At 38.0% G+C, this 27037-nt stretch overlaps 1 protein-coding gene across 1 annotated transcript; it reads left to right on the forward strand.

Annotated features, from left to right (window-relative positions):
* Positions 1–6861: 6861 nt before the first annotated feature.
* Positions 6862–26459, forward strand: ENO4 (enolase 4). Its single transcript, XM_074158900.1, has 14 exons — positions 6862–7020; positions 9442–9570; positions 10760–10950; positions 11483–11622; positions 13755–13924; positions 14143–14274; positions 15755–15820; positions 16552–16617; positions 18134–18301; positions 20117–20242; positions 21998–22193; positions 23166–23233; positions 23799–23916; positions 26347–26459. Exons 1-14 carry the CDS (start codon positions 6862–6864, stop codon positions 26457–26459), a joined length of 1842 nt encoding a protein of 613 aa, XP_074015001.1.
* The last annotated feature ends 578 nt before the right edge of the window (positions 26460–27037 follow it).

A 27037-nucleotide genomic window follows, 5' to 3' on the forward strand; every position in this document is an offset into this window, starting at 1 on the left:
CACAAAAGGTACAATTGCAGATGCACTGTCTTGCTCCAGTTCTAGAGGGTTTTCTGTCAAAAAATTCTTTCTATCAATTCTTCCCCTCATGTTGCTTTCAGTAGCTATTTGTAAGAAATGGAGACTAGAAAACAGCACTCCTGTATCACAGTTAAAGATACATTCCTATCAGTGCAATATACAGCGAGTGAGCTGTATTTTCAGTGGATAGCATGCTTTTTTTTTTAAATAAATATACAAATCCTCACAGAAATTCAGTCTGACACTGAATTCTTTTCTTAAGCACAATTCCAGTTATGCTCCATCAAATCATAATCTTTCTTATACTAATATCATCAAATAAATTATATCAATACACCATAACCAAACATGGTTATGCAATTTCTATCACTGCAATTAATGCAAGAAAGAGATGGACTGAGTGGAGTGAGTTCAGCACAGGGCACAAAGATGATTAAGGGACTGGAGCATGTTTCATAATAGGAGAAGCTGAGACAGCTGGAAGTCTTCAGCCTGGAGAGGGGAAAGCTGGAGGGGCTCTCATCAATGTATATGGATACCTGATGGGAGGGAATGAAGAGGAGGAAGCCAGACTCCTCTCAGTAGTGCCCACCAGCAAAACACGAGGCAATGGGCACAAATTAAAAAATAGCACATTCAATGTAAGACAAGAATTTGCTTTTTGCTGTGTGTGGTCAAACACTGCAGCAGGTGGCCCAGAGAGGTTATGGAGTCTCCCTCTGGGGAGATACTCAAAACCTGACTGGACATGGTCCTGGGCAACCTGCTCAAGCCTACCCTGCTTGAGGAGGGGAGAGGGAGTAGACGATCTCAGGAGGTCACTTCCAACATAAATGATTGTGATTCTGTAATTTACATCATAGTATAGTTTCAAGAAAGGAAGATCAAGTTAGGTGAAAACTTGTTTGAGAGGCATATCCTTGTGCTCTAGGAATCTGAAATATTGGGTTAATGTTAAACAGTATTTTTTTCTAAACATCATCATATGCATTACCTTACTTTTTGGTATAGTTCTCAATCATTATGTAGAACCAAAAGTATTTTCCAAAACCAAGTTACATTCAGAAGCACAATATTTCTACATTTGCCCACAGGTATTTGATTCCTAAAATCTGTTTATCAATGTTCAAAAAAAGAAAATGAAGGGAGGTTTTGTATTAGAGACAGTCACTGTCTCTATATATGAATCAGCCACTGCTTTATTTTAGAAAATAGGTATATTTGACACCTGAACTAATCCCTTCCGTGCAAATGCACCATGCCTGGCTAGTTTTCCAATAGTCACATCTTTTCCAAAACACAACAAACCCACCAGACTGACCTCACATTCATAGATGGCTTTAATTTTAAGCCACTCTGTAAGAAATGCTATGGATTTACAAGTCTCATCAACTTCCAGCAGAAGTCAAAGGTGTTCAAGCTCACTCAAAAATCTGGTGCTTTCAGACAAGCCACACAACTAGCTTTTAATAAAGTTCTAGCAGTATACAGAATTTATACAAACAGTATTTTGTGGACGAATATACTCAATATTCAACAGATTCAATAGAATCAATAGATTCTTTTCCTTCAAAATAAGGTATATTTCATTGCAGCAGCTGGATGTTATTCAAATAACATTCAAAATGGCTGAATATCTTAAATGGAACTGTGAATATTATGTATCTTTCAGAAGTCACACTGAAAAACTTCAGTTTGCAATCACATCTTGCTTCAAAAATGTGCAATCTTTTAATGCAGGAGCAATATATCCTTTTTTTTTTTTTTTAACTAAATGAATCTTGAACTGAAGAGAACTATTAAGGGCAACAACAGAAATCGGGGAAAATTGAGAATTTTATCTCCACAAATCACACAGCATTTCCCTACCTCAGGGGAACTATTGATATCTTGTTTATAGCAAAAAGTAGGATCAAAATAGTTAGAAATGTAATACGACTTTCATACAAGATCTGAAAATTTTGGGGGGGTTTGTGCAAAAAATGCCAGCAACAGGAGGCAAGTTTCTCAAAAAAATAAAATTTTTTTGAATTAAATAAACCCCATTTTTTTGAATTAAATAAACCCCATTTTTTTGAATTAAATAAACCCCATTTTTTTGAATTAAATAAACCCCATTTTTTTGAATTAAAGAAACCTAAATTAGTGAAAAATGAAGTCAGTTATAAATTTGTATGATCTTATGGGCTTATCCCAAAATGATAGTCAGGCTTTTGCTCCAGATGGTGCAATAGTGTTTGTGACATCCACTTTGAACTGCAATCTAGTTACGTGTCAAGCAGGAGAGTCCATTATTCACAGCATCAGTGCTGGGGAAAGAAGGTTAAAAGTTCAAGACATGCCCCAAGTGATTAAGGTTGTAAAAATCAAGAGATATACCATGGGGGAAAAAAATGCCATTCTTCCTTTTCTTCCATACTCAATTTGTCCCAAAAAATCACAGGATGCAGGAAAGCCCCAATTCTCAAGAGTAATGCAAAAATACCTTTTTATTTGAACTCCTTAAACCCCTTTGCCACCAGCTTCACTTTTCCTGGAAAGAAACAGAAAGACTTATCTAAAAATCTGTCAGCAAGTTACAGGACTTCAGAGTTAACACTTTCTCACTTGTTGTGATATTCACTTCAACTATTAAGTACTTGTAAGTCGTTATGATTTCAAACTTTATTTTTCATGTATCCCACAGATCACCAGTTCATCTGGACTAGTCAGGTTTCACTTCTGAGTCATGTAAACCTTTGATCCGCTAACCAGTAACGGACAACCAGATTGCTTCCAACCACCCCAAAAGTTTCCAGATTTGGAACTGCAAATTCAGGGGGTTTCTAATCCAACATAAAAGGAAAGAGGAAGACACAGAGCCTGAAGAGTGGAACTAAAAAAAATTAGATTAAAAAAAATTTCTGCAAAATTCTTTATAGAGAGAGTAATAAATGGAAAGCTTTACCAGGGGGAAAAAAAAAAAAAAAAAAAAAGGTGCTTTAGTGCTCAGAACCTTTAAAAAGATATCAAGTCATCCTTTTCAGAAAGGTATCTCATTTCAACAAACAAGTTAGAAAAGTAGAAAGGATTAATTCCCTTTAATACATTACTTTTTCTATCCGCTGTTTGAACTGCAAGTTGAAACTAGAACATCAAGAAAACCATTCTGACCATAAAAAAAGTTTATGAACAAGAATAAACTCTGATTTATGTAAAAGTAAGTTTTTCTTTAGCAGTAATTACCCAGCCTCAGAACTAGAAAACTTAAGTAAATGTTCCTGCTTTTCTAACTCTCTGTTCATCTCTAAGTTTGATTGCTGCTTTGTATAAATTGCAAATGTATTATGGCTACATCATCTTTGAAATTATATCAATACCTGATATGCAGTAACTTACATATGAGTACACAATTTTATTTTCATGTCATAAAAAATATTTAAATTAATTTCACAAAGCTTGACAACACGCAAACTCTGTATATATTTATAAGTGCATTAACATTTCAGAGTATGATATTGACAGTATACTGACAAAAATCCCTATAATCCATCATGTCAGCATCCCTCCACTAGGTAGGCTTCAATAATGCCTTAAAGCTTATAACAGTTACTTCAAAATGCATCCACAAAGAAATCATGTAGTAAACTCCTCACATCTGAGACAAAACCTAGCATTCACCAATAACCTGTGCTTTACATTAAAAAAACCTACATGCTACAAAACCAGCTATATCACAGAAATTAGAGGACAATCTTCTGTAAACTCAAAAATCAGCTCAAAAACTTGTCTTTAAACACTGTGTTCCGAATTATATTTAGAGTTGAATGATAAATCAAAGCCAATAAGCTCTCACATTTTGGTTTAGCAGGCTTCTTTGGAGAAGGCGAGGCTCACCCTCGCACAGCAGGAGCTGAACAGACCCACAGGAAGAATCCTCAAACTTTAGAAATAAATTAGTACTAAAACCCACTCAGCTTGAAGTAACCATTGGAGCGGAGAATGATTACTCAAGGCAAGTGAACTCTTATATGAGTACTCTGGAAATTAAATAATAATGCTAGAAGGAAAAAAACCCCAACCACTAAATACTTATTAAAAATTTCCAAATATCCAGTATATATATTACTCAAGTTCTTGGAAGTTTTTTATCTAGACTCAAAGCCCAATCTAAATTTTATGTTCAGCTGTGTCCCAGGACCAAAGCTTCTGTTTACTCTTGTACATAAAGTTATATTTAGCTTTGTTACTGGAGCTTATCCTTTACAGAATACTAAGAATTAAAAGAAACACTACAGAAGCATTTTAGGTGTAAAAAGGAAAAAAAAAAGTGCCTTTTTTCATTTAAGAAATTTAAAAAAACCTAAAACAGTAATGTACTTGTACAAGAGTATTTGTATCACTGAGCTAAAAAGGCAATCCTGATTTTATTGGAAATGTCATGCAGTTTTTATGTACTCAGACTTGACTTCAAAGAAGACCCCGTCAGCGGAATGAGCACACATTACTCTTCTGTGAAATCCTACAAGAACACAGATGGCAGTGAGACCATGATCTTAATTGATTTAAGGGGCAAGTTTGTATCTTTAAAGCAACATTTTAGAACAGCAAAAAGCAAATCCTTTACGTGGCACTTGAGCATGCTGTATTACACCTGGTTTTAGAGTGCCCCAGATTAGCACCACATACAAATACTCAAGTGAGATACAAAACATCTTGCAAAAAAAGGAATGCACACAATACAATATCATAAATGAGAAATAACTGATCATAATTTATTTCCTGGCACAACAGTTATAGTAAAGGCAAGAGGTGATAAAAAATTAGGTACAGCTGTTCTCAAAAGAAACACAAGACCCACTTCTCTATCCACCAAAAACACTATATGATCTAAAAGATTTTGAGAGAAAATCTGTTGAGAAGACATCAAAATATTGGCTTTTATGTTTCTGGACACTCCCAGGAAAGTGACGATTGCAAGCTTATACAGATGGCTTTGTCAATTTTAAATGTACATGTTGATGTAAGTGAGGCATCTCCACTGTTTAAAAACAAAAAAGAACGACTATAGGGTGTCCTTTGTACCTGGTCATTTCTCAAAGGCCAGAGTCACACCAATCACAGGCTTTTCCTCACTGGGTTTGTTCCTTGAGGCTTGCTACATATACTTTGATTAGAGAGTTTTTAATTACACTTTAGCCTGTTAGCGCCATGGGGCCAATAAAACTAAGAGAAATAGAACTAAATTCTTTTCATTCAACACAACTGTTAACTAAACACCAATTAATTACACCCACACAAGCCTAATGAAGATAATGGGGTTGCAGAGAGTTCACCAATGGTATGAAGTGGCTTGCAGTATCCTAACCTTAATCAGTTAACTACTTCATAATAGGTAGGATCATAGGATAAGCCAACCTCTTTCTACATGCTTACAATTACTGTTACTGTTAATGGAAATTACATGGCCATACAGATAATTCATCTAATGTTCACTCGATCATGAACCAAAAATGATAAATACTTGAAGGGAATCCTCACTAGTATTTCAAACAGTTTATTTAAAAAAAAAAAAAAAAAAAAGAGTGCAAGGTTATTAAATAAACAAGAGTATCAATCTGCTTCAGTTCATTGCTTTCCTAAAGGCAAAGCTGACAAGCTTCTTATCCCAGACGGTTGATCAATACCCGTAGAGCAATACATGAAGCTGTTTCTCCATGATGCAGTTTATTCAGAGCCCTTTAAAAGGCAGAAGGTGGGAAACTGATCTAGAGGCACTTGAAACATATCAGAAGGTACAGCTCTCGCATCGGGTTGTACTGTCTGGTGTGTCATGATGCTCTCAGAGCACCACACCAGCACCGTTACCTCCAGAAGCCTGTTCTTCCAGGGATATTTAATTAAACCAGAGCTTTCTGGGCCAAACGCGTGCATGAGACACAGATCTGGGACAACTCCACTACTGCCACCCAGCCAACCATCCACTCTGAATGAGGAAAGCCCAACGAGGGATTCACTGCCCGCTGTCCTCAAGGAACGAGTAATGCCAGTTTAGAGACTTCTTCTGAGGAAAGAGCTTAAAAAAAAAAAAAGTGTTTAACTCTCTGGAGAGGTACCATACTATTTCTGAAGGATGTGAAAGGAAAAGAAAATGATTCAGTGGGGATTTTTCTTCATTATCACCCAACCTAGAGAAGTGAACACACAATGAGCAAAGGTCTACACATATTGATTTTAGAGCTGAGGAAGTGTGCAGCTAACAGCTTTTTAAGTATCTCCATTTTCAGTTACTTCAACAAAATTACCAATGAACAGTGTAACAAAGTGAAAGTTTCTGTAGGAAATTGCAGACTAAAAATGATCATTTAGGTTGTGAAACGTTTCTTTTCATTGAAAGCAGAGGGCTTTTAAACGCAGAAGTAGAGTTACTGGGGCATTTTGCAGCGTTATCCTCACTAGACGTTTCACAAACCATAATCTGTCTCTCTTTCAGGACGATAATCTTAACACAATTTTGTTGTTCGGAGACTTTTAAAACTAAAGAGTACCTGCTCGAGGCATTCTGACTGGGAAGACCATAACCAGCCTCTGAGGGAAGCGCCAACACACGGCATTAAGAAAACCGAACCACGCCCCGGCTCTCCAACCGTGCCGGGCCCAGCAACGCAGCAGGGCCAAGATGTTCATTAGCGGCTCCGGGGAAGCGAAGCGCCGTTTACCGAGCGGCCCGGGGGACTGCGGCTCCCTGAGGGGCCGCCGGCTCCCTCTCCCGCCCCGCGGCACGGGGCGCGTGGCTCTCGCGAGAACACGTGCGGCCGTCGCCTAGCAGCCAGCCCGGCCGGCGGCCGCCGCAGCCCAGCTATGGAGACCGGCGGGCGGCGGCTGCAGCGGCGGCGGCAGCTCATGGGGCCGCGGCAGGAGGCAGCGGAGTATTACCGAGGCCACGGAGTGCCGCAGAGGATGGAGGAAGCGCTCAACGCCCTCTTCCCCCTGCGCCCCGCGGATCTCTACGGGGAGCTGGTAGCGCGGGGAGGGGAAGCAACGCGCAGGCGCCCGCCCCAGCTCCTCCTGAGGGGGGACCCCGCCGCGGCGGGCTGAGGCGTCCGACCCCCCCGCCGGGGTGAGCGGTACCGGAGGGGGATCTCCTCGGCGAGCAGGGGCCTTCCTGGCCCCGTGTGGAGCTCCCCGAGGCGCCTGCTATACCGGGCCTTCCCGTAGCCCCCTCCCAGCTACCTGGCGTGGACCCCGGGCTCCCTCCTTGTCCTCAGGGAAGGGGGGCGTTGCCCACCTCATGGGCTTTATAAACCCAACAGGTTGATGCGAGGAGCTCGATATCTCTGCGATGACAATTAAGCTGAAAATAATTTCCAGCTGACTCGGGTGGGGTCTGTGGTGGTTTTGTTTGTGACCAGTGACACTTTGACACTGGGCCAAATACATTTCCGCAGCAGCAGGACTTTCGTCCTATGCTGGTTGCTTGTCTCAGCACGAAAACAAAGTATGTTGCCTTGGGAGTGCACAGGTGGACATCCCTAATAAATCTGCTGCTCAGCATGGTGGTGTCTGGGGCCAGTGGCAACAAGAGTCTGGGTGCTGCTGGTCACACTGCAGCTGTGCCTGAAAAGCAAATGAGCCGCAGTGGAACTGCCAAGAATCAGACTAATTTTATCTGTGCCCAGTTGGAAAAATACTGTAGACAGTAGTCCTAATGTAACCTTTATTAGTGGTGATGCTGGAATTGCCAACGCTACAGTAGTGAGCAACTCTTGAAAAAAATAATTTCTAGTACATTCTTTCACGTGAAAGCACCTGTGGAAATGAAACATTTCATTACGTCTTATACCGTTTCCCATCTCCAAGTGTTTTGCCATCACCAGTGGAAGGGACTAGAACTGGAAACACCAGTTCTAGCCTTGCTTGGTGTTTGGCGTGTTCCTTCCTAGGAAACAGCTATAAGTGTTTCCTAGTTTTCCCATTTGGTAAATCATGGTTTGGTGACCGTCTCCAATACCAGACTAAAGAATGAAACTAGTAAGGGAGTATGTAGTAAACCTCAGGTAGCAACTTAATCCTTTTTTTAAAGCAACATTGGTGTTTATTAAATACGGACAGAGCCCCGAATATACTCTCACAGTTGGATGATGACAGTTCAACAGGCCCATTAAAGACCATGTTGGAAGAAGTAAGAGAACTGCCTGCCAGAAGCCCAGGTTTTCACTTTTCTCACAGGGCTCAAAGTTTGATAACACAAAATCCCAGATTTCCCATGGAATAGTGAGCCTTAGCTACATCAGTTGTCTTGTGTCCTGTGTGGAATACCCGTAACTCGTACAATTGTGCCAGCCTTGTTAGCTCAGTTCTGTCCAACCGAAAAAAACACTTCAGATTAGGAGAGTTTGGTCATCGTGATAAATAACCTGACAGCGAGTATGTTCTGTAAGAGAGGAGCCTAGAAAAGGAGTGGTTACCAGTGTTACTTAGAAGCTTGCTGGCAAGCTTCTCTTCCTTCCAGATTAAATCTTCTGCTATGAAGGTCTTTAATAATTGCAGCGGTTGAGTGTTGAAACACATGAGCCACTGTACATATGTATTTGATTAACCAACTTTGAAACATTATTAGATGTCTGGGACACTAAGTACTTTCTATAAGCAAGAAGTATGTTCTGAAAATACTTGTCATTTTTCCCTGGCTGCAGCCAATGCAAAATTTTATGGGTAGCATTTCACATGAGAATTTTTTCTGAGCAAGAGGATTTTGGTTAGAGATTGTTTCTAGTATTTTTATTAGGGAAAAAAATTAAAATATTATTTTAAAGCTTAATAACTACTTGTTAATAGGTAAATACATGAAAGCATGCTACAAAAAATTTAATATAACAGTAGGATTTAGTAGAGTTCTATATGGATTTCTAAGAGTTTTTCTTGACCAGGATCTTTCTTCTCTTCTAATGAGAGAAAAGAAACATGTATTTTTTTAAGATCTTATCCACAGACAAAATTGTTATTTGAAGCAGCTCACTGCACAGGGGAGGTGGATGCTATGTGAATTCTGATAGAAATGAGTTTCATGAGTAGCACGATGGCTATTTTTGTTATTCAGTGTAAAGCCAAATAGGCTTTGGAGAAATGCCTATTTTGTAGGAGAGTTAAGGAGGCCTTGATACTCATCACTAACTTTGCCAAATAAAACACATGTTCACCTAACCTGGATATGGTTTTGGATTTCCATGCTTAGATATGAGTTGGATCCATTCCTTGTAATCTCTTTCTTAAGCAGATAGTATCGAGCTATGTGTGCAGTGTCACAGAAGTATTTTGAATACTGGAACATATAAATGGATTTGCTCAATGGTGGATTTGATTGAAATACATTTAATGGAAATTAAAAACCTCTTTGCATAGAAATTGACTTTTAATGAAGTTCTTTCTCTTTCATTTAAGGCTAACTACTTTTCTAAATTCTCAAAAGCTCCAGTAATATGCAAATTAGTTGGAAGAAAAGTTCTTGATGGAGTTGGTCAGCCAACATTAGAAGTAGAAATATACTGTACAGTTAAAAACTATCAGAAGGTATGAGCTGCTTCTTATTTTATTTATTTTAACAAGACAATATCAGGGAGAGGTATTATTCTACTCATGTCCTAAGGAATATTTTATTTTCCATCTTTAATGAAAGGGTATGAATCTCTGGGACTCAACAGCTGAATGTTGTAACTTAGAACAAAACTGTCATGAGAAGTTAGACAGTGGCAGCAACTATAAAAGCTTTGTTTTCCATCAATTAGACAATACTTATCTGTATTATATGAGTGGGATGTTGACAGTGCATCTTTATACATTAAATTTTTGTCTGTCTTAATGATCATGTAGCTTTTCGTTACACCCCATATCTAGCCCTGCAAGTTCATTTTCCTTTTGATCCTCATATTTCTATTTCTATGATGGTGTTTCATGAAAAATATAGCACAGGTGAAAAACACAGAATAGGTGAAGGCACTTTTTTACACTGAGCTAATAGGCTGATGTGGGTGATCGTGAAGTCAAACATCCGTCTAGCACCTGCAATTCAAAATTGATGGTGCATTGCCATCTCTCCCCCAACCTGAAATATTCAAGATACTGTCTTTGCAACTCTAACTATTGTGGAATAATTGTTTATATTTTCCCTCAGTTAAACTATGTTTCACTTCATTCTTGAATTAAATATAATTTTGTAGATATTCACAGTATGTAAAGTTAATACTATTAATGCAGGCAACTGTGATATTTGTAAATTGTATCTTCATTAAGTGAATTTTCTTAAGTATCATTTATCCTTCAGCAGTACAGAACGGTAAGATTAAATTACCTAAGTAAGGCAAAATGTAACTGATCATGGGGGATGGCATAAGCATGAGTGCTGATGAATCCTGGTACAGCAGGCTACCACAGCTGCAATAAAAGATGTCCTAATGACCGTATGCTCTTTAAAATAACTCCATTCCATTCTGATAACAAAATATATGTGTAAAGCAGATCTGCAGGAGGTTTTTGCCTAAGTACTTATAATGTAGTTCAAGACATTTGAAAAACATCTGTGATTAACAAAGTATAAGAGACTAGGAAGAAGGTGCTGGATGAAAAAAGATAAATAGAGCAAACAGTAGATTTGGAGACAGGTACTTGTAGAGTTGTTAAGGACTTAAACTTACTAGTCTTTCAAATGACATTTGCAAGCTAGAAATTAGTGTTCTAAGCCTCTTTTCATTTTTTTTTTCAGAGGATTTGTTCCACTGTTATGTCTTCTCATTCTCAAATACCTGAAAATGCTTTACCTGAAACAACTGAAGCTGATGAGAAAGAAAGAAATGACTCTGTTAACACCGCTGTGGAATGGGTCAATGACTCACTGAACACAATGTTAAGAGACTTGGAGCCCACTGACCAGTGTAAAGTTGATAAGATCCTTGGGTAGGTTGCGCTTATTTTGCAAATTATTGCATTTGAAATATATACCATTAATTTATATTGTGAATTAAAAACATATCGAATATTCAGTGTGTTCTAGTATTGTTTTTTATACATTTTTAATATGTGATGTCTATCTCATACATTGCACTATATTATTTCCTGCTTTTTTCATAATTATGATATGAAAATCATGCTGTTTTTCACAAGGTTTCATACCTGTGATACAAAAATATCTAATGTCTAAGAAAAAAATCTCTAAACATGTTCATGAGTCAAAGGCTCTATTTAAGAAACTCATTAAGTGCCGGTTTAATTCAGCGGGGATGTTTTTTTCAGACTGCAGCTCCACTTCTTCTGTTCATTGCACTGCACAATGGAAGTGGTACCAAAGGCCCATGTGTGTCTTTTGCACTGAGCTTATCCACAGACAATGTATATACATATTAGTGTGTTCTTTAGCCTGTGTCCGGTGTCTACTTGTCATACATCTAACAATATTTTGAGCCAGTAATCTTTATGTCTCTTTCCTCAGTGAATATTTTACAAAACAGGCAGAAGAAAAAAAAGAAATTCAAAAGCAAGAAGAAGAAGAAGCAGAAGTCACTCTTGCCCTTACTTCATGCACTCCATCAGCAACAGCACTACCTGTGGGGAAAAAAGCAGCAAAACCAGGTTTTAGTTGATTTTATGTTAATACTTTCTGTAATACAGACATTGATAAGGGTGCTAAAATACTTTCTGAGGTATTCTGTGGACACTGAACACTTCCGAACACATGACACAGTGTCTCATGTTCAAAGGGTTTGATTGCAGTCTCCGCAACTTCATTCTGATCACAGCAGTTTCTACTGCAGAAAGGAGAGAGGGGAAAATGCAGAGTTTTCTCATCATTCACATGCATTGGTTGAACAGAGTTTCTGCCTTTGTTTTACAGTTGGATCAGACAGGAGGTTATTACTCTTCTGAGTGAGGAATAAGAATGGAGGAGGATGCAAATGAAGAATAAAAATGAAAATTATAAGGAAAGAAAAGGGAATCACAGAATTGAACAGGAAAATGAAAATAGAATTAAGATGGAAGTGGAAAAGAATGGAAAGAGGGAGGAAGGGAAGTTTCTTGCTAACACTGAGGAAAGGAGTAAATAAGGTGAAAAGCAAAAAAGAAGGAAGGAAGGGGATGAGATGTGAATGATGGGCAGTACAGAGTAAAAAGAAGTAAGCAAACAATGCTACTAAAGGAGAAAATTGCGTGAGAGTAGAGAAACAGGGTAAGTATACATGACAAAAAAAAAAAAAAATCCAAAGAAAAAAGCACCATGTTACCTCCATGTACACATTACCCTCAGGAAAAAAAAAAAAAAGGTTTGTTATCATTTATTGGAACGGCAGAAAATTTTGGTAAATTATTATTTGTTACCAGTTTCATTTCAGCTGTCATATACTATCAGTAAACCCTGCCAATTAATGTTAGATGTGTGCACAGTAAATTCACCTTTGACATGAAATGTAACATCTGCAATTGTCGGGCCCACCCAGATATCGTCATGTTGTATATTATACTTTCAGTCAAGCTTCTGCTGGTACATATATTAGTTGTTTTCATTAATTGTGTTTTCTTTATATTTGATTGGAACATTGACTGTAATAATGTTAGTGCTAGAATCAATACCTGCCTATTAGGAGCCAATGATTATAAAGCTACTTGTTGTTAGAGGAGGCCACTCACAGATGGTGACTTCCAGTAGCAGATGCTTTCAGAGGTAGCATCTATGTTGTAATTTCTGCAGGTTACAAAGCAGTGTAGTGGAAAGGATCTCTGCAAAACTCTGCAGTTCGTCAGAGTTGCTCAGTACTTGATTACTAGTATCTCTGTGTGTAGCTTTTAATCTTCAATGTAAGAGGTATAGAATTTGTGTATGGTACACAAATGATGTATAATCTAATCTACATATCCAATTAAGGTCCTATTAAGAACATTTTCTCATAAAATACCAGGTGTATCCTGTAAAACTTATGTTTTGTTGGAATCAAAATTTTTATGGCACTCTTATTAGGAACCAAAGTAGTTGGTAAGATTTACAAAAGAAGTACCCAATGCATGTGATTCTTGAGAACCAGAGGGCTTATTTGGGTTTCACGTAGGTGCTTACTGTATGTGTTCATATAAGCTCTGTAGGCAATAAATATGATGGCGGAAACTGCTGGGTTTCAAGCATTTTGACAAAAGATACTCTACTATATCTGAAAGAGAAATAAGTTCTTTTGAAAATTTAACAAGACTGCATGTGGAATATTTAAAAGACCTGTTTTCTCATTGGAAAATACAACTGTAATAGGCCTAAATTTTCTTCACAGTCATTTTTAGAAGAAATCAAATTTGTGCACTCCCAGGCAGGTTAGAATGTAATCTTCCAAGTTGTTTATGCAGAAGCTGAGGAGATTCGGAGGTAGGAGAAGGTATAAGGAGGATGGTAAAGAATATTGAAGTCATGAATATAAAAAGAACCTGAAAATTATATAACATTACTGGATATAAACATAGGTAAATAAAAATACAGATGTCAGTGGCTGCAAGATCTCCAAAGAAATGCATTTGAAATACATTTGACACCAGAGTGAGGACAGATGCTTTGCTTACTTGTAAAGTCATTTTGTATAAAACACCTGACAAGATTAAGTTTGAAAAAAGAATTGATTCTTTTGTAATAAACATTGAGTACATTCTGAAATGACTCATATAGCTGTGATACATCAGCACATGTTTTAAACCAAGAAAATATTTAGCTGATCCTCTCTGTCTTGTAGGAAAGAAGGTGTCAGTTGCAGAGAGAACGATCCCACCTGCAGAACCCATTGAATCGGTGCTTCGTGGCAGCTTGGCCATTGGGGGAACCTCACTTGCTATAGCTAAAGCTGGTGCCACCATTAGCCGTATCCCATTGTATTTACATATTGCACTGCTGAAACATGATCAGGTACATGTGACTTGTTTATTTTAGCCCAGTTATCCCAGTTATTCTAGGATTCTGAAGCCAGCAGTCCCTCGTAACAGTGGTATTAAATATACCTCATAGATTACACCCTTAAGACCATTCCCTGTAGCAATCTTTGAACCCTGTGCCATTATTAAAATATATAAGAAATTATTCTCATTTTTAACATTTTTATTTCCACATGGTACTCCCAACTACAGGATTTACCTAGAGAAATGACTCTACCACTCCCAATGGTTACTCTGTTGAACTGTGAAAAAATTCCACCTGCCAAACTGAAATTAGTGAAAGAAGTTATGCTTATACCGCCAGTTCAGTTGTCACTCAAACAGGTACTGTTTCATTTTCATTTTTATAAATTTATTCTATAGACTTCATATAAACTATGTATGTATATAAGTATATAGATCTTTTCAATATAGTCTTTACAAACTGTAATTTTCATTTTTTGTTTGCTTGCAAGCCCAAAGTTTTAACAAATGTTAGTACAGAGTTCCAAGACAAGCAACATTAAAAGAAGTAAATAGATGAAGATTTAAAAGAAGATATGTGAATATTTCAAGTTAAAAATGTATGTGTTAGTATAGAGGAAAAAATCAGTGCATTGAAGAAGATGTAGGGGAATTTTGTGTTACACAACAATAAGATATGTTAACGTTGTTTAGAACATGATTTTACTTTAGTAGATTATAAATAGTATCAGTTGATTGACAGAGCATACGAAACAACAAAACTCGTAACAAACTCACAGGAAAGCATAAAATCTTTGGGAATAAATTGCTTTAAAAATGAAATTGTGAAGATAGAAGGGAATACAAAGCAGAACAAAATCTATTCAAGGGGCAAGAAGGATGGATGAGACAGACTGGATCAACCCTCTCTTTTTGTTTAGCCATGTGTTGCGTTAAAGAATGTACCTGCACAAGATGCCTACATTAGGGTTGTGGTTTCTACTTTGTATGCTGGTGACCTAAACAAATAGCTGAGCTCAATTCTCTTTCTTTTTCCTTTTCCTTTAACTTTTTAGAATTGCCACTAAGAGCTCTTAATAAGGTTGCTGATTCTGTACCTTTCAGAGACATAATGCCTCCTAGTGCTCATGGGCGAGTAGCAAGCTGTTTGCTGCAGTGCGAAAAACGTAGCTGTTTGTCCTGTGTTGATGTGTTGTCAGCTGTGACTGGCTTCTGCCCCCTTCAGTACTCCTTTACTGGCACAGTTAAAGAAAATCTGAAATGTGATTTAGGAAGTTAGCATTAAACTTCTGCTAAGTCAGATAAAAAGGAAAGAGTCTTGTGTTAAAAGCAATGGATTCATTTAGTTGAAGTGTTTGTCCATTCCCCAATATTTAAAATGAAGATGGTGATGTTTTCCTGCTTCCCAGAAATGTTCTAAAGGTAGATACATTCAATTTTGTCAGAGTTTACAGCTAGGGAGTCTTAGATAGTGTCACAATTGAGAGCAGTGATTAACGTCTTCCCACTTCTCAGATACTACACAGACCCAAATATTGCTTACTTGTTAGATTTGGGAAGGGTTCCTTTTGGGGAAGAAGAGACTACTTTTATTGCCACCCCATTCAGCAGCATTATCAAATATTCCTGTTCATTCCACTGCTGCTAACCCTTTATCATTGGACACCTGACTGCCTTTTGTGGGTGGGGGTATTGCATTAAGGAAGTCTATAATAATTTTTTTTAAAAAGATGTTGTATTAAGATTTGCATTTAGAATAAGTGTTTTCTCTCTTCTGATTTAAGCTGCTGAAATGAAATAATTTATCTTTCTTTTGAAGATTACTGTTGTTTAATTTCAGGGCATAGAAAGAGTTCTGGATATTCAGAAAGAATTGATGAGACTGTTGGAATCCACAGGCAAAGTGGTACAGTAAAAATGTGTAATAATAATGGGATGTATTTCATTTGGTCTTTCTGCAACTATTGTTTTTTTAGGCTTAAACACGGAACATTTAGCCTATTGTCAGGCTTAGTATCATGGCACAGAATAGTTGTTTCTCTGACAGATGAATAAAACGTTGGCCATTTGGGGACATTAAATTAATGAAGATAGAATAACGCATTGTTCTAAGCACAGTAAGACTTTCTGTTTACCTGAAGAATTATACTGGGTGTGAATGGTGTCACAGCGATATACAATATATGGTTCTGATCTTGCTTAGTCTGTCACACACACAACATGTATTATTTAAAGTATTGTTACTGTAGTTGCATATCAATCTCAGTATGTGCATATGCTTTTGCGAAGTGAGGTTGTTGGGTGTCTCCAAGTACAGAATCTGGATTCTCATTTCTGAGATCCCCTGTTTTTTTGATGGGCTAGGTGGGAATCTTGAAAAACAAATGATGGTTGGGGTGATGCCCACATGAAAATAAAGATTGAAATGAGCTACCACCACAAAATAAAACTGGACAGTTACTGACAGTATTCAAGACAAAACAAAAGTTATTTCCTGACGAATATTTGCAGTCCCTTTAGACCAAAATTCAGTCAATTTTTTTATTATTATTATTATTATTTTTATTTTATTCTGAGGTTTCTGTGTCATTTTTTGACTTTTCCATGGCATTGATTTCTTTCTTCTTTCACTCCCAGCAGTCCAGCCCCCAACTAGCAGACAGTAAGAAAGGCAAAGCACAAAATGCAGGAAAGAAAGCCCCGGTAAGAAAAGAGATTTTCATTTTAAGCCTTCAGCAAGGTATTAACAACAGCAGGGAACAAAAAAATGTTCTTCAGAAATTAAACATTAATCTGCATTACCATTTTGGAAAGGTTGAGGCAAGAATTTTAAATATTCCAAATGCTCATATTTTACATAATAATTTGGATTCTTCTGACTATACCTTGTCTTCCTGTGAAACAATAACAGAAAGGGGAAATTCTTCTGGAATCTGGTCATTTTTCTCATATAGAAATCTCAGTTAATTGTCCAAAGGAGCATTTGCAGGCCTGTAACACCAGCAGAGAGCATGCCCTCTTGATTATGTAGGCCATAAAACTATTACCTGTACGACTTGCATATTGTTCTGTTTCCTAACTGAGAGCGTAACTCCCCTTTTAATCGTGCTGCATTAAGTTCCTGGTTCCTGTTTGAGGGTACAGATAATGGCAGATGTGAACCAGTAGCTAAAGGGCAGCACTCACCATAGCGCAGAGGACATTATTTTATATGACTCAAATGATATTTTTTTATCACTTCAAAACCTGTGGTTTATAGATGAGTTTTCTAAATGGGATGGAAAGGCCATGCCGGTTTTGCTCTTCATTCTGGTGATTAAAATATTGTCAGGTGAGAAATGTTGCTGTAGTGAAGGAACATTTATATATGCTCTGTAGCTAGGCCTCTGTTCTAACCACTGTTAGAGTGGTTAGAACAAGACAAGAGTTGACAAGACAAGTGGTTAGAACAAGACAAGAGTTGACAAGAGTTGTCTAACTCTTGTCAAAACCGATGCCTTCCAATGGACTTCTCCAGTCTAACCCAGGATTATATCCTGCTGCTTTCTGGGCAACTTTTAGTGTCATTCTTTATAATCCAAAATTCATAGACTCTAAAGCGAAAAACCAGTGTTTGAAAATCTACAAAAAATCCAACAACAGAAGGACACATGAAATACTTGCTCATTGGAACTCTGCTTGTGGCTTGTGTACAGGAGCACTGTTCCCGAGGCAGGCAACTCCATGCAGCTGTGCTAGGGGTATTCACCTCTATGAAATGTGTTCCTTCTAGAAGTCTTGGAAGATTCTAGTGTTTCCGGAACACTCCATAGAGGAAATATGAATGTTATAGTTGGGAATGAATGAGTAAAAGCTGTTTAAAAGGGGTTTTGTGACAAATGGATGGTCCACAGCACCGGAAACATTTACATAGCATCAATGACAACTCAGTGGTGGTTACCTTTTTGTAAACCAATACTGGCCATATAAGAGTGAGAACTGCATGACTAGACATACTTCCAAGGGACTAGACATATTTCCAAGGACTGTTACCTCTCTGCTCATTAGTACTGGGTTACCCCTCATTCATAGACAATTGTCCTTACAGTTGCCAGTGCGATTTCTGAGAACAGATTTATATTTTGTTGACAGAATGCAGACTGAAATGACAGTGAAAATATATATGTATTTTGTATATACAAGTGTGCAAATAAAGTGATTATTTTTGTTTTACTTTCAGCCACGAGCCTTAAAAAGAATATCACACTTAGGTTGCCTAATAACAGGATACGATAGTCTAGAACAACCGCTGCTCCTGATGCAAACAGCTTGCAGCAATCTAGGTCTGGAGCTAGGAACAGACATGTATTTAGGAATAAATTGTGCTGCTCATGAATTAATGGATTACGTAAGTTATTTTCAGTATCAGTTTTGTTGGTTTTTAAAAGGAATGTAGCAATTTGTTAACATTATTTATTATTACATTGCAAACTAACCTAGAAGCTTCTAACTCCATTTTTTAAGGTAGCAATCAAGCAAACCAAAATAACTGTCTCTGCATTTATAAATGATGGTTGAATCATTCCTACAAGTGTAGCGGATGTTATTGGGTTGTGAGTGCAAGGGGACAAGACACACAGACATCCTTCTGGTAGCTGGGTGGAGCAGTGAGAATGCATGTATTCCTCCTCCACAGCTGTACCAGCGTATTGGTGGGGCACCTGGCCTGGAATAAGGCTGACTGGCCCAAGGCAGACCTCCGTTACAGCTTGTGTCCTGCCTTGCAGGAATCTCTATTGCTTTCGTGATTTAACTTAAATCATTCAAATGGTATAGACCTGCCTGCATCATCCCTTTCTCTGTTTACTTACTAAATAAAGATTTTTCAGATCAGTCTGTGTCAAATATAGCAAACTTTTTTAATGGGCAAGCACCTACTACATGCTTTTTTTAATAAACCAGCTTCATGTCACATTACATCTCAGACAATTTTGAATTAAATTGTTAAATGGCAAATCCTGGTGGATTTTTTTTTTCATTTCATTTCATTTTCATGTCATAAATGTAATAATTGTCTTCTATCCACCTTGCTTCCAAGGATGCACAAGAAGAAACTATTTACACAAGTATACTTCTGTAATTCCTTCACACCACTAGATGCTTATTTCTCCATGTTATTACACTACATCTGTTGTTTTCTTCCAACTACCTTGACCTTTCTTTGTATTTTTGCTATGGTATGTGTGTATACCCACAAACGTTCATCTCATTGTGTATTGACACTCATTCTTTAACTCTTATTTTTCAAGATTTTTATTTGACGAAGTTTGTTTATTTCTAGCTGAAGTCTTAAAGTTCTTGTTGCTTGTTCCAAGACCAAACAGGTTTCTCTAAGCAGAAAAAGAAACCTCCTATTCCATTTAATAGCTAATAAGATTTTATGTATTTGGGTGTACTATAGTGAGAAACCTTCCATTATTAATGTCTTTTGTGAAAGCAGTTGCTTTCCTGACAATTCGTGATATCTGTATCCTGTACTAGAATGAGCAAGATCTTAGCCAATGAATTAATAGTAATTCTGTAGCTTTCTGTTATTGAACTGTTAAATTCACTAAAGTGATGGGTATTCTGGCACAATTTGACAGTGTGCCCTTAATAGTCTTTGTACGCTGCAGTTTATGCTTCCCATAATGACGAGACTAGTTTTAAACTAGGGGTTTTTTTGAAAGAGAAAAGATGGAAGGAAAGGCAGTATCTTGATTTTGAGGACTGAGGGTGCACTCCTTTCCCTTAGCAATATTGTCTTTATGAAAACAAGCACAAAAAATTAACTCTTTTTGGAACTGAAAGGTGAGATTTTTTGTGCAAGATTTAATAAAAATGTCAAATATTGCTAACTTTATAAGAAAGTGGGTTAAAACTAGCAGTGTTGCCTAGAAAGTGCTAAAGTACTATCTCCCTTCTTTTGGCAGTGCCATCTTTCAGAGACTTTGGCACGAGCCCACTGGAACCCACTGTTACTTAGGCAGGGTTTTCTCTAACAATGTGCTGATCACTCTGACACGGAGTAAAGTAGGGAAGTGAATGTGTGCTTAATGAAGAACACACAATCCACTGCCTGCACAGAGATACCAGTGTCACAAGATCTTTGTGCTTACATTAGTACTCTGGTTTTTCAATTGTTACCTTCCTTATCTTTTACGCTTTTTACTTTACTTTCTAGGGTAAAGGAAAATATGAAATACTCACTGGAACGTTCAAAAGTCCTGATGAAATGGTTGACATGTATGTGGAGCTGATTAATAAATTTCCTTTTATTATTGCATTAATAGATCCCTTAAGAAAAGAGGTAAGATACCACAGTGCAGTCCTTGAAAAATGGATAACACTGTTAAGTAGTATATCACTGAACTTTTCACATTTTTACAAAACATATACTATGCAAAGTTACTGTTTTCAGAGTCTGTAGGCACAAAAATATCATTATAAAGAAGTATTTAACAATTTATTTGCATATCTGTAATTGACAGCGACTCTAAATTTTTCTATACTTTTGACATAATTCCTGACAGAAAATAATCTTGGCATGAACAGAGTATGGACAGTACAAATATTTTAAAGAATTACAGGAAAATGCTTTTTTTTTTCTGATTCTACTTGCTAAACCACTGTCATTTTTATTACATTTTCCTTCTTATGTAAACAAATAATTCAAATTATAAAATTCAAGTAATATATAAATGATACTATGTTATGTGAGAGAAGCTGAAATTTGGAGATAGTTGTATATTCCTTAGAATCACTCAAAAAAATTATTGCTGCTATTCTTAGTGATTGAGATTTATACCCAAAGCGGGAACAAACCTGTCACTGGCAGCATTGCTCGGCAGAATTTTTAAAGTGGTAGTAAGGTACCATGTATTTACCACTGTGAGCAAAGTTAGAGTTAATTTAGTGTGACCAATAGATTACAACAATAAAGTAGAATACTATTAAGCAAGTTATAGATGAATGAAACAGATTGCATAATCTTAAATATTAGCATTTATACGTAAGATTAAGTTTCCATGTATTACAAAAAATATAAAATCTTCATTGTAGCAGAGCCTGCAATTGTTGACTTAGATTCTGTAGTTGCACAACTTAATAAAAATTAGCTCATGCTGTTGAATTGCACTCTTTATCTTCTTTAAAATAAAAACATGGAGTTTGTTTTCATGAACAAAACATGAAGACAGTGATTGAAGGGGGAAGCAAAGTGATGTCGTTGTGAATCAGCCCAGTGCCTGAATCAATAATTCTAAAACAGATGAACTGCAAAATCCATCTGATTCTGTTCTTAACTGGAACTTTTTAAGTTCATTTTTTTGAGCATCTGTTTATTGTTACCTCACTCCAGTTAACCTTGCCCCCCTGCGCTGTTTCAGTCTGACTCTCTGAATTGCCCATGTTCAAAACCACCAGATTATTCCCTACTCCTGCCAGGGCTGCAAACTTCCATGAGAATTCTTGTGAACAACCGTATTTGCAATATGAAAATCTGCAGGAGAATTACAAGAGATAGTGAAGTACAGTTTGACACAGAATACTGTTATGGGTCAGTCTTACAGCTCTGATCATCCTGTCTTGATATGTGTCATTGATTCTATGACTGCCTCCGCTGTCATTATTTTATATTCAAACAGATATTATGACACTTGAAATATTAACACAAGAATGAGTCCTCTGAATAAAACAATAGAAATTTATTCTATATTCCATTAAAATTAAATTCATTTCAGGAAAGAAATCAAAATAGGAAACTCCTACAGTTCATTTAATTTGAAATATTTTAAACTATACTTGTATGCAACCAGCTTTGATTAATTCCAGATTGGAATTTATGTTTTCTAGCAAAATCTTAAAATCCAAGCAAAATTCCAGTGGTATGTTTTTCTTAGGTAGTTAGCTTTAAAATACAATATAAAATGTAATATGTTTATATGAAGGGTATCTTTAGGATTAAATCCAAATTATTTTGTTTTTAATTTTTACCTCCTCAATGAGCATTTCATTCAGCTTAGGGTTTTTTTAACTCCGGTTATTTGCTTGATTGTTTTTGCAGGACAGACAGCAGTGGAATAATGTATGTTGTGCTCTTGGTTCCAAATGTTACCTGATTGCTGAAGATGCTGCTACATATATTTCCAAACTTAAAACTGACCAAAACGTAAACACACCAAGGTGCAGTGGTGTTGTCCTAAAATATATTAACCAAACCAAGGTATCAGACCTCATCGAACTTACTGGACTTCTCGACGGTGAGTAGAGGGGGGAAAGGGCTGACTTTCACACCCTACAAGTCAATAAATAGTGTTGCTACACCTGTAAATATCACATCTTTTTATTTAATTATTGCCACTTCTAATTTAGAAAGCGCTTGCCAGGAGAAACTAAAATTCATGTTTTGATTCACAAATCTCTGTTCAGGAGCTTAAAACAGCATTTAAAGCTTCATCTGTAGTAAATTAGTACATTGTGGATGTTTTGAAAGTGGGTGCCCTTTGACACCGCTGCTATGTGTCATACAGTTAGATACCAGAATTAAACAAAATAAAAAAAAAAAGATATAGTTGAGTAATCCAAATTTTGGCTAATTCTAGCGTGAATAATTAAGAAATCCAAACAAGTCCAAAACATTAAAATTGCAGTTTACATAGGTTATTGACTACATATTATTGAGCCTTTGTGCTAACAGTACTTGTGCAGTTTCATATGTAAGATTTCTCTTTGTATCAATTTTTCTTCATTCATTTTTATACCTGAGGAACAGATGGGCAGATTTAATATATAAGTTCCTTCTTTATTCCTTTTAAAAGCCCAGAATCACTATATCAAAGCGAGTAAATAGCAACTTAAAGATTTCATTCAGTCATGATGGTAAGCTGTTTTTTTATAGTGAAAAAAAATCATTACTATAGTAAGGAGCACATTTGAAATATACAGACCAGGCTCATAGCCTGTAGAATACATTACCAGGCACATCAGCTAGAGGCAGAAATTTGTGTAGAAGGTTAGATATTCCTTAACCACGCTGAAAATAAAACGTAATGTTAGTGGAACAAACTAATACACTTTACATCTTTCTGCCATGGGTTTCATTGGTTTTGCTCCTGTTTCTATTCGAGCTTAGATAGCCCAAAGGTAAAAAAAGAATGAAAAGGCCAAACAATTTGTGTGTCGAATATCTAAAATATACACTAATGAAGGTTTTACACCCCTGTTATATATAGGTCAAAGACATATTACCATATTAGGAAGTCCAGATGGAGAATCTTCTGATGACAGCCTTGTGGATCTGGTAAGTATTGAAAGCTGTTCAATTGCAGAATTGCCAGAATGCTGCTTTTAACGTGAACTATTTTTTTAAGGAGAAAGCTTGTTTCTGCTTGAGACAGAAACAGCGTTTTACAAAACGAGCCTTTTTCTAGAGTGTTGTTTTTTTCCCCACAGAGAGTTAATCTTTGAGCTTAAAGAGAACACACAGGAAATTTGCCAAAGCAGGGAGTATTTTCAAAAGTGTGTATGGTATATGAGGTTGCATTAGTTTATAAAAAAATGTGAGTTACTTAAAACATTTCTGAGTAGTAATAATATTTTAGGTGAAAATTCTTAACACTAATATACTTAGACTTTTTGCATTAAAGCTACATTTGCAAATAAAATTTCATTTCATACGCCAGGGAAAATTATTGTTTGCATCCGACAAATCTTTCACTGAGAGATTTTATTTCTATTTAAAGGAGGGGTTTTATCTGTAGAAAGATGAGAGTGTGAAATTAGAAGTAGGATGCCGTGTTTAATAATTAAGAAGGACTTCACTTCCCGAACCGTGTAGTTTTAAAAGCCGTACTTTCTCGTTTAAGGCTGTTGGACTGGGTGCCAGGTTTATCAAGTTGGGAGGTCTTTCCCGCGGAGAAAGGGTGACCAAATACAACCGCCTTCTCGCTATAGAGGAAGAACTGGCCAAGAATAGAACGCTACGTATGAGCTTCTTTCTTACTTTGTTTTCAGCTCGCAATGAATACGGGAACAAAGATTGGAGGGAGAATGATTGAAACTGCACCACAGGAGGGAAGCGAAATCAAAAGACTATAAATAAGTGCTGACAAAAAAAACCTAGGATAGCACTTGCCACAATGTATATTGTTGTCCTAATGGATTATCTGTTTACTGAATGTTAAAATAGACCCCTTCTTGAGGAGTAGCCTACATTAAGCTTTTTTCCAGAATTAATTGGTTGGAGTCTTGAAGCTCACAGTGCAAAAGGAACAAAACAAAAACCACGCATATAACATGCCGAAAAGCTGCCAAAACCGAATTTTAGGCCAAATACCCCACCTCCCTCAAGCCCCTAAACATATATTGCTAACAAAACTTCTTTTCACCACCCGCTTTTGTGTGTTACATTTCCAGCAAAATGTGTTTGGAAGGCTACAATTGCACGGGGAAGGACTAAATAAAACCCAAGAAAACCCGAAGTTGACGGATGCACATTCAGCCTTAGGCACTTGTGTGCATCTGCCCGCGGTGCAGGATCTGCACCTCCTTTTTCCACCCCGCTCTGCGCTGTGAAATGCAGACCAGTTCATTACAGCCACTTCTCACTTGCTCAGGTATCAATCAAAGACAGAATAAAGGCAGAGAGTCTGAAGGGGAGGCAGAGAGACAAGGAGAGGAAGAAAGGAAGGAAAGGGTTTGCAAGAATTTATTGTGCCTAAGAAAAAGAAAAAATGAAGGAGAATTAAGTCATTTTACCCTCTTTTTTCTAATCATTTTCAGTGTTCGGTGCACAGGATAGCAGCACTTGGCATGCACACCGTAGAACAAAGTTTTTATTTAAAAAATTTTCTTACTGAAAATATTCTGAGTTCTTGAAAGCTCCCCCTTGCTCATACGTAATCATTGCCAAAAATAGAATCATAGACAGAAATTATTTTTCACTAAGAAAGTAGCTTCACAACACACTTTTCAAAAACAAGACAGCTAATGACAGAACTGTGAGTTTGACCTGCCTCAGCAGCATTAACATAGTCCCTCTTCAAATGGTATAGTCTAAACAAAAGAGCTTGAGTTTGACAAATATTTAAACCTGCATCTCGTGAAATGAAATAGCAACAATTCCCGAAGCCGTTAATCGTTTGGCAGAAATAAAATCCAGTAACTAAATCATCAAGAGGGAAGTACTGCGATGGCGGGTCTGAGCTGCATACCAAGCTCCTCATTTGGCTGGGCTGGGGAATACACTGGAGAGCCGAGGAGGAGAGGACTCCGTGAGTAGATGATGGATGGGAGGTGACGCTGACCCATCAGGCGTCCCCCCAGGAGCGGCGGAGCGGGGCACGCAGCTGGGTCCCGGAGCAGCGTCACCCTCGGCGCTCCTGCTGCCCTGTCCCCTCTCACTGGGAGCCACTGGGGCTGCGGAGGAGGCTCGGCCCAAGCGCAGCCCCGATGCCGATGCCGCCTCCGGGTGCACCTGGAAGGTGCGTGTGAACCGTCTGCAGGCTGGATCCCCCACGGGCCATCCCTTTACCGAAAAGTAACATATTCAGTGTCATCACTGAGACATATTCCATGATGGGGTGGGTGTTGTGTATGTGGCAAAACAGGGAATTGGGTGGTGAGGACAGGGAGGAAGGAGCATCACGGAATTGGGAAAAATAGCAGTGGGAAGTGATGTGATAATTCGGAGAGCAACATCTGAACCTGGGCTCACACAGAGCTGTGAAAGGCTGGGGCAGGGAAGAGGCACAGGCAGCTGATGGGAACTTTGGCGAGAGAGAACCAGTGCAGAGGAGGAGGGTGTTCAAAAAAAGGGCACGGAGGTGAGATGATCGGTGCAGAAGGGAATGCAACAAACGTCCCAGCTCAAGCTGCACTGCACCATCCCCTGATTCTGTAACGTGCAGAACTGTCGCCCCTTTCTTTCTGAGGACCAGACTTTTAAAGATGTTTAGAGACTCTTGTAGCATAAAGTGGAACCTTAACGGTGGCCTACGGGAAAGGTGGGGAGGGACTCTTCATCAGGGAGTGGAGCCATAGGATGAGGGGGAATGCTTTTAAACTGAAAGAGGGGAGATTTAGATATTAGGAAGGAATTCTTTCCTGTGAGAATGGTTAGACCCTGGCCCAGGTTGCCCAGAGAAGCTGTGGCTGCCCCATCCCTGGAGGGGTTCAAGGCCAGGCTGGATGGGGCTTGGAGCAACCTGGTCTGGTGGGAGGTGTCCCTGCCCAGGACAGGGGAGTTGGGACAGATGATCTTTAAGGTCCCTTCCAACCCAAACCATTCTATGATTCTATGATCACATGGCATTAAAAAAAAAAAAAAAAAAAACAAAACCTGAGTGCACGAGAGAACATCACGAGAAACCAGATCACAGCAAACATGAGTTTCTCTTTTCTCTTCTATTTCAGGTGAAGCAAATCTTGAATTTGTTGCTTTTGCTGAAGAATCACAGCCAGAAAAAGAACCTTCTGACGTACTTCCTCCCCCAAAGCAGGATCCGTTGCCTCCAGAGCTCTCTTAGCTCCCAGGGAACAGCACACTGACTTAGGCTGTCAGCATTAACTTTTGGATAAATTTCTTAAAAAAAATATAATTTCTAGTAATAAACTCAAATATTAACTATTCCTGAATCCATTTATTTGCAAGCCCTTTAGCTAAGTGTTTTTAAAAGCATTCAAATACTACCTGCTCTTTTCCCAGGAGACCGTTGCTTTTGGCTGAAACCAAGTTAACCGAGCAGCGGCAATAGCTTGAAAAAGCCACAAAATTCTGTGCTGTATTTACAAACCGACAAAACAAATACCTCTGTGTTAAATCCAAAGCTAAATGTTTGTTTTGGGAATAGTGGAAGTCTCTCTCCATACAAAGAGCAAGCTATTGACAAACAGTGAAAAAAAAAAACAAACCACAAACAACCAACATTTTACAAAAAACAAAGGCCTTGACTGTTACGCTGCTCCATCCCCCCACGCCCCCTCAACGCTGCGCTTGGATCTGGCCTGGGAGGGAAATGTCGCTCCAGTTGGAGCCGTCAATGCAACCCCAAATGTAGGGCACGAGGCTGTAATTGGCATCAGTAGGAAGCTCGCTTCAGTCGCA

This window comes from Numenius arquata, chromosome 15 (assembly GCF_964106895.1).
Source record: "Numenius arquata chromosome 15, bNumArq3.hap1.1, whole genome shotgun sequence".
NCBI lineage: Eukaryota > Metazoa > Chordata > Aves > Charadriiformes > Scolopacidae > Numenius > Numenius arquata.

What these genes read in the sequence shown, in the direction of transcription:
- ENO4 (XM_074158900.1), top strand. Translation starts at nt 6,862, where the DNA reads ATGGAGACCGGCGGGCGGCGGCTGCAGCGGCGGCGGCAGCTCATGGGG. An exon ending in TGGAATCCACAGGCAAAGTG is followed by an intron (nt 15,821 to 16,551) that starts GTACAGTAAAAA and finishes TTTCACTCCCAG; the next exon opens with CAGTCCAGCCCCCAACTAGC. An exon ending in CTCATGAATTAATGGATTAC is followed by an intron (nt 18,302 to 20,116) that starts GTAAGTTATTTT and finishes TTTACTTTCTAG; the next exon opens with GGTAAAGGAAAATATGAAAT.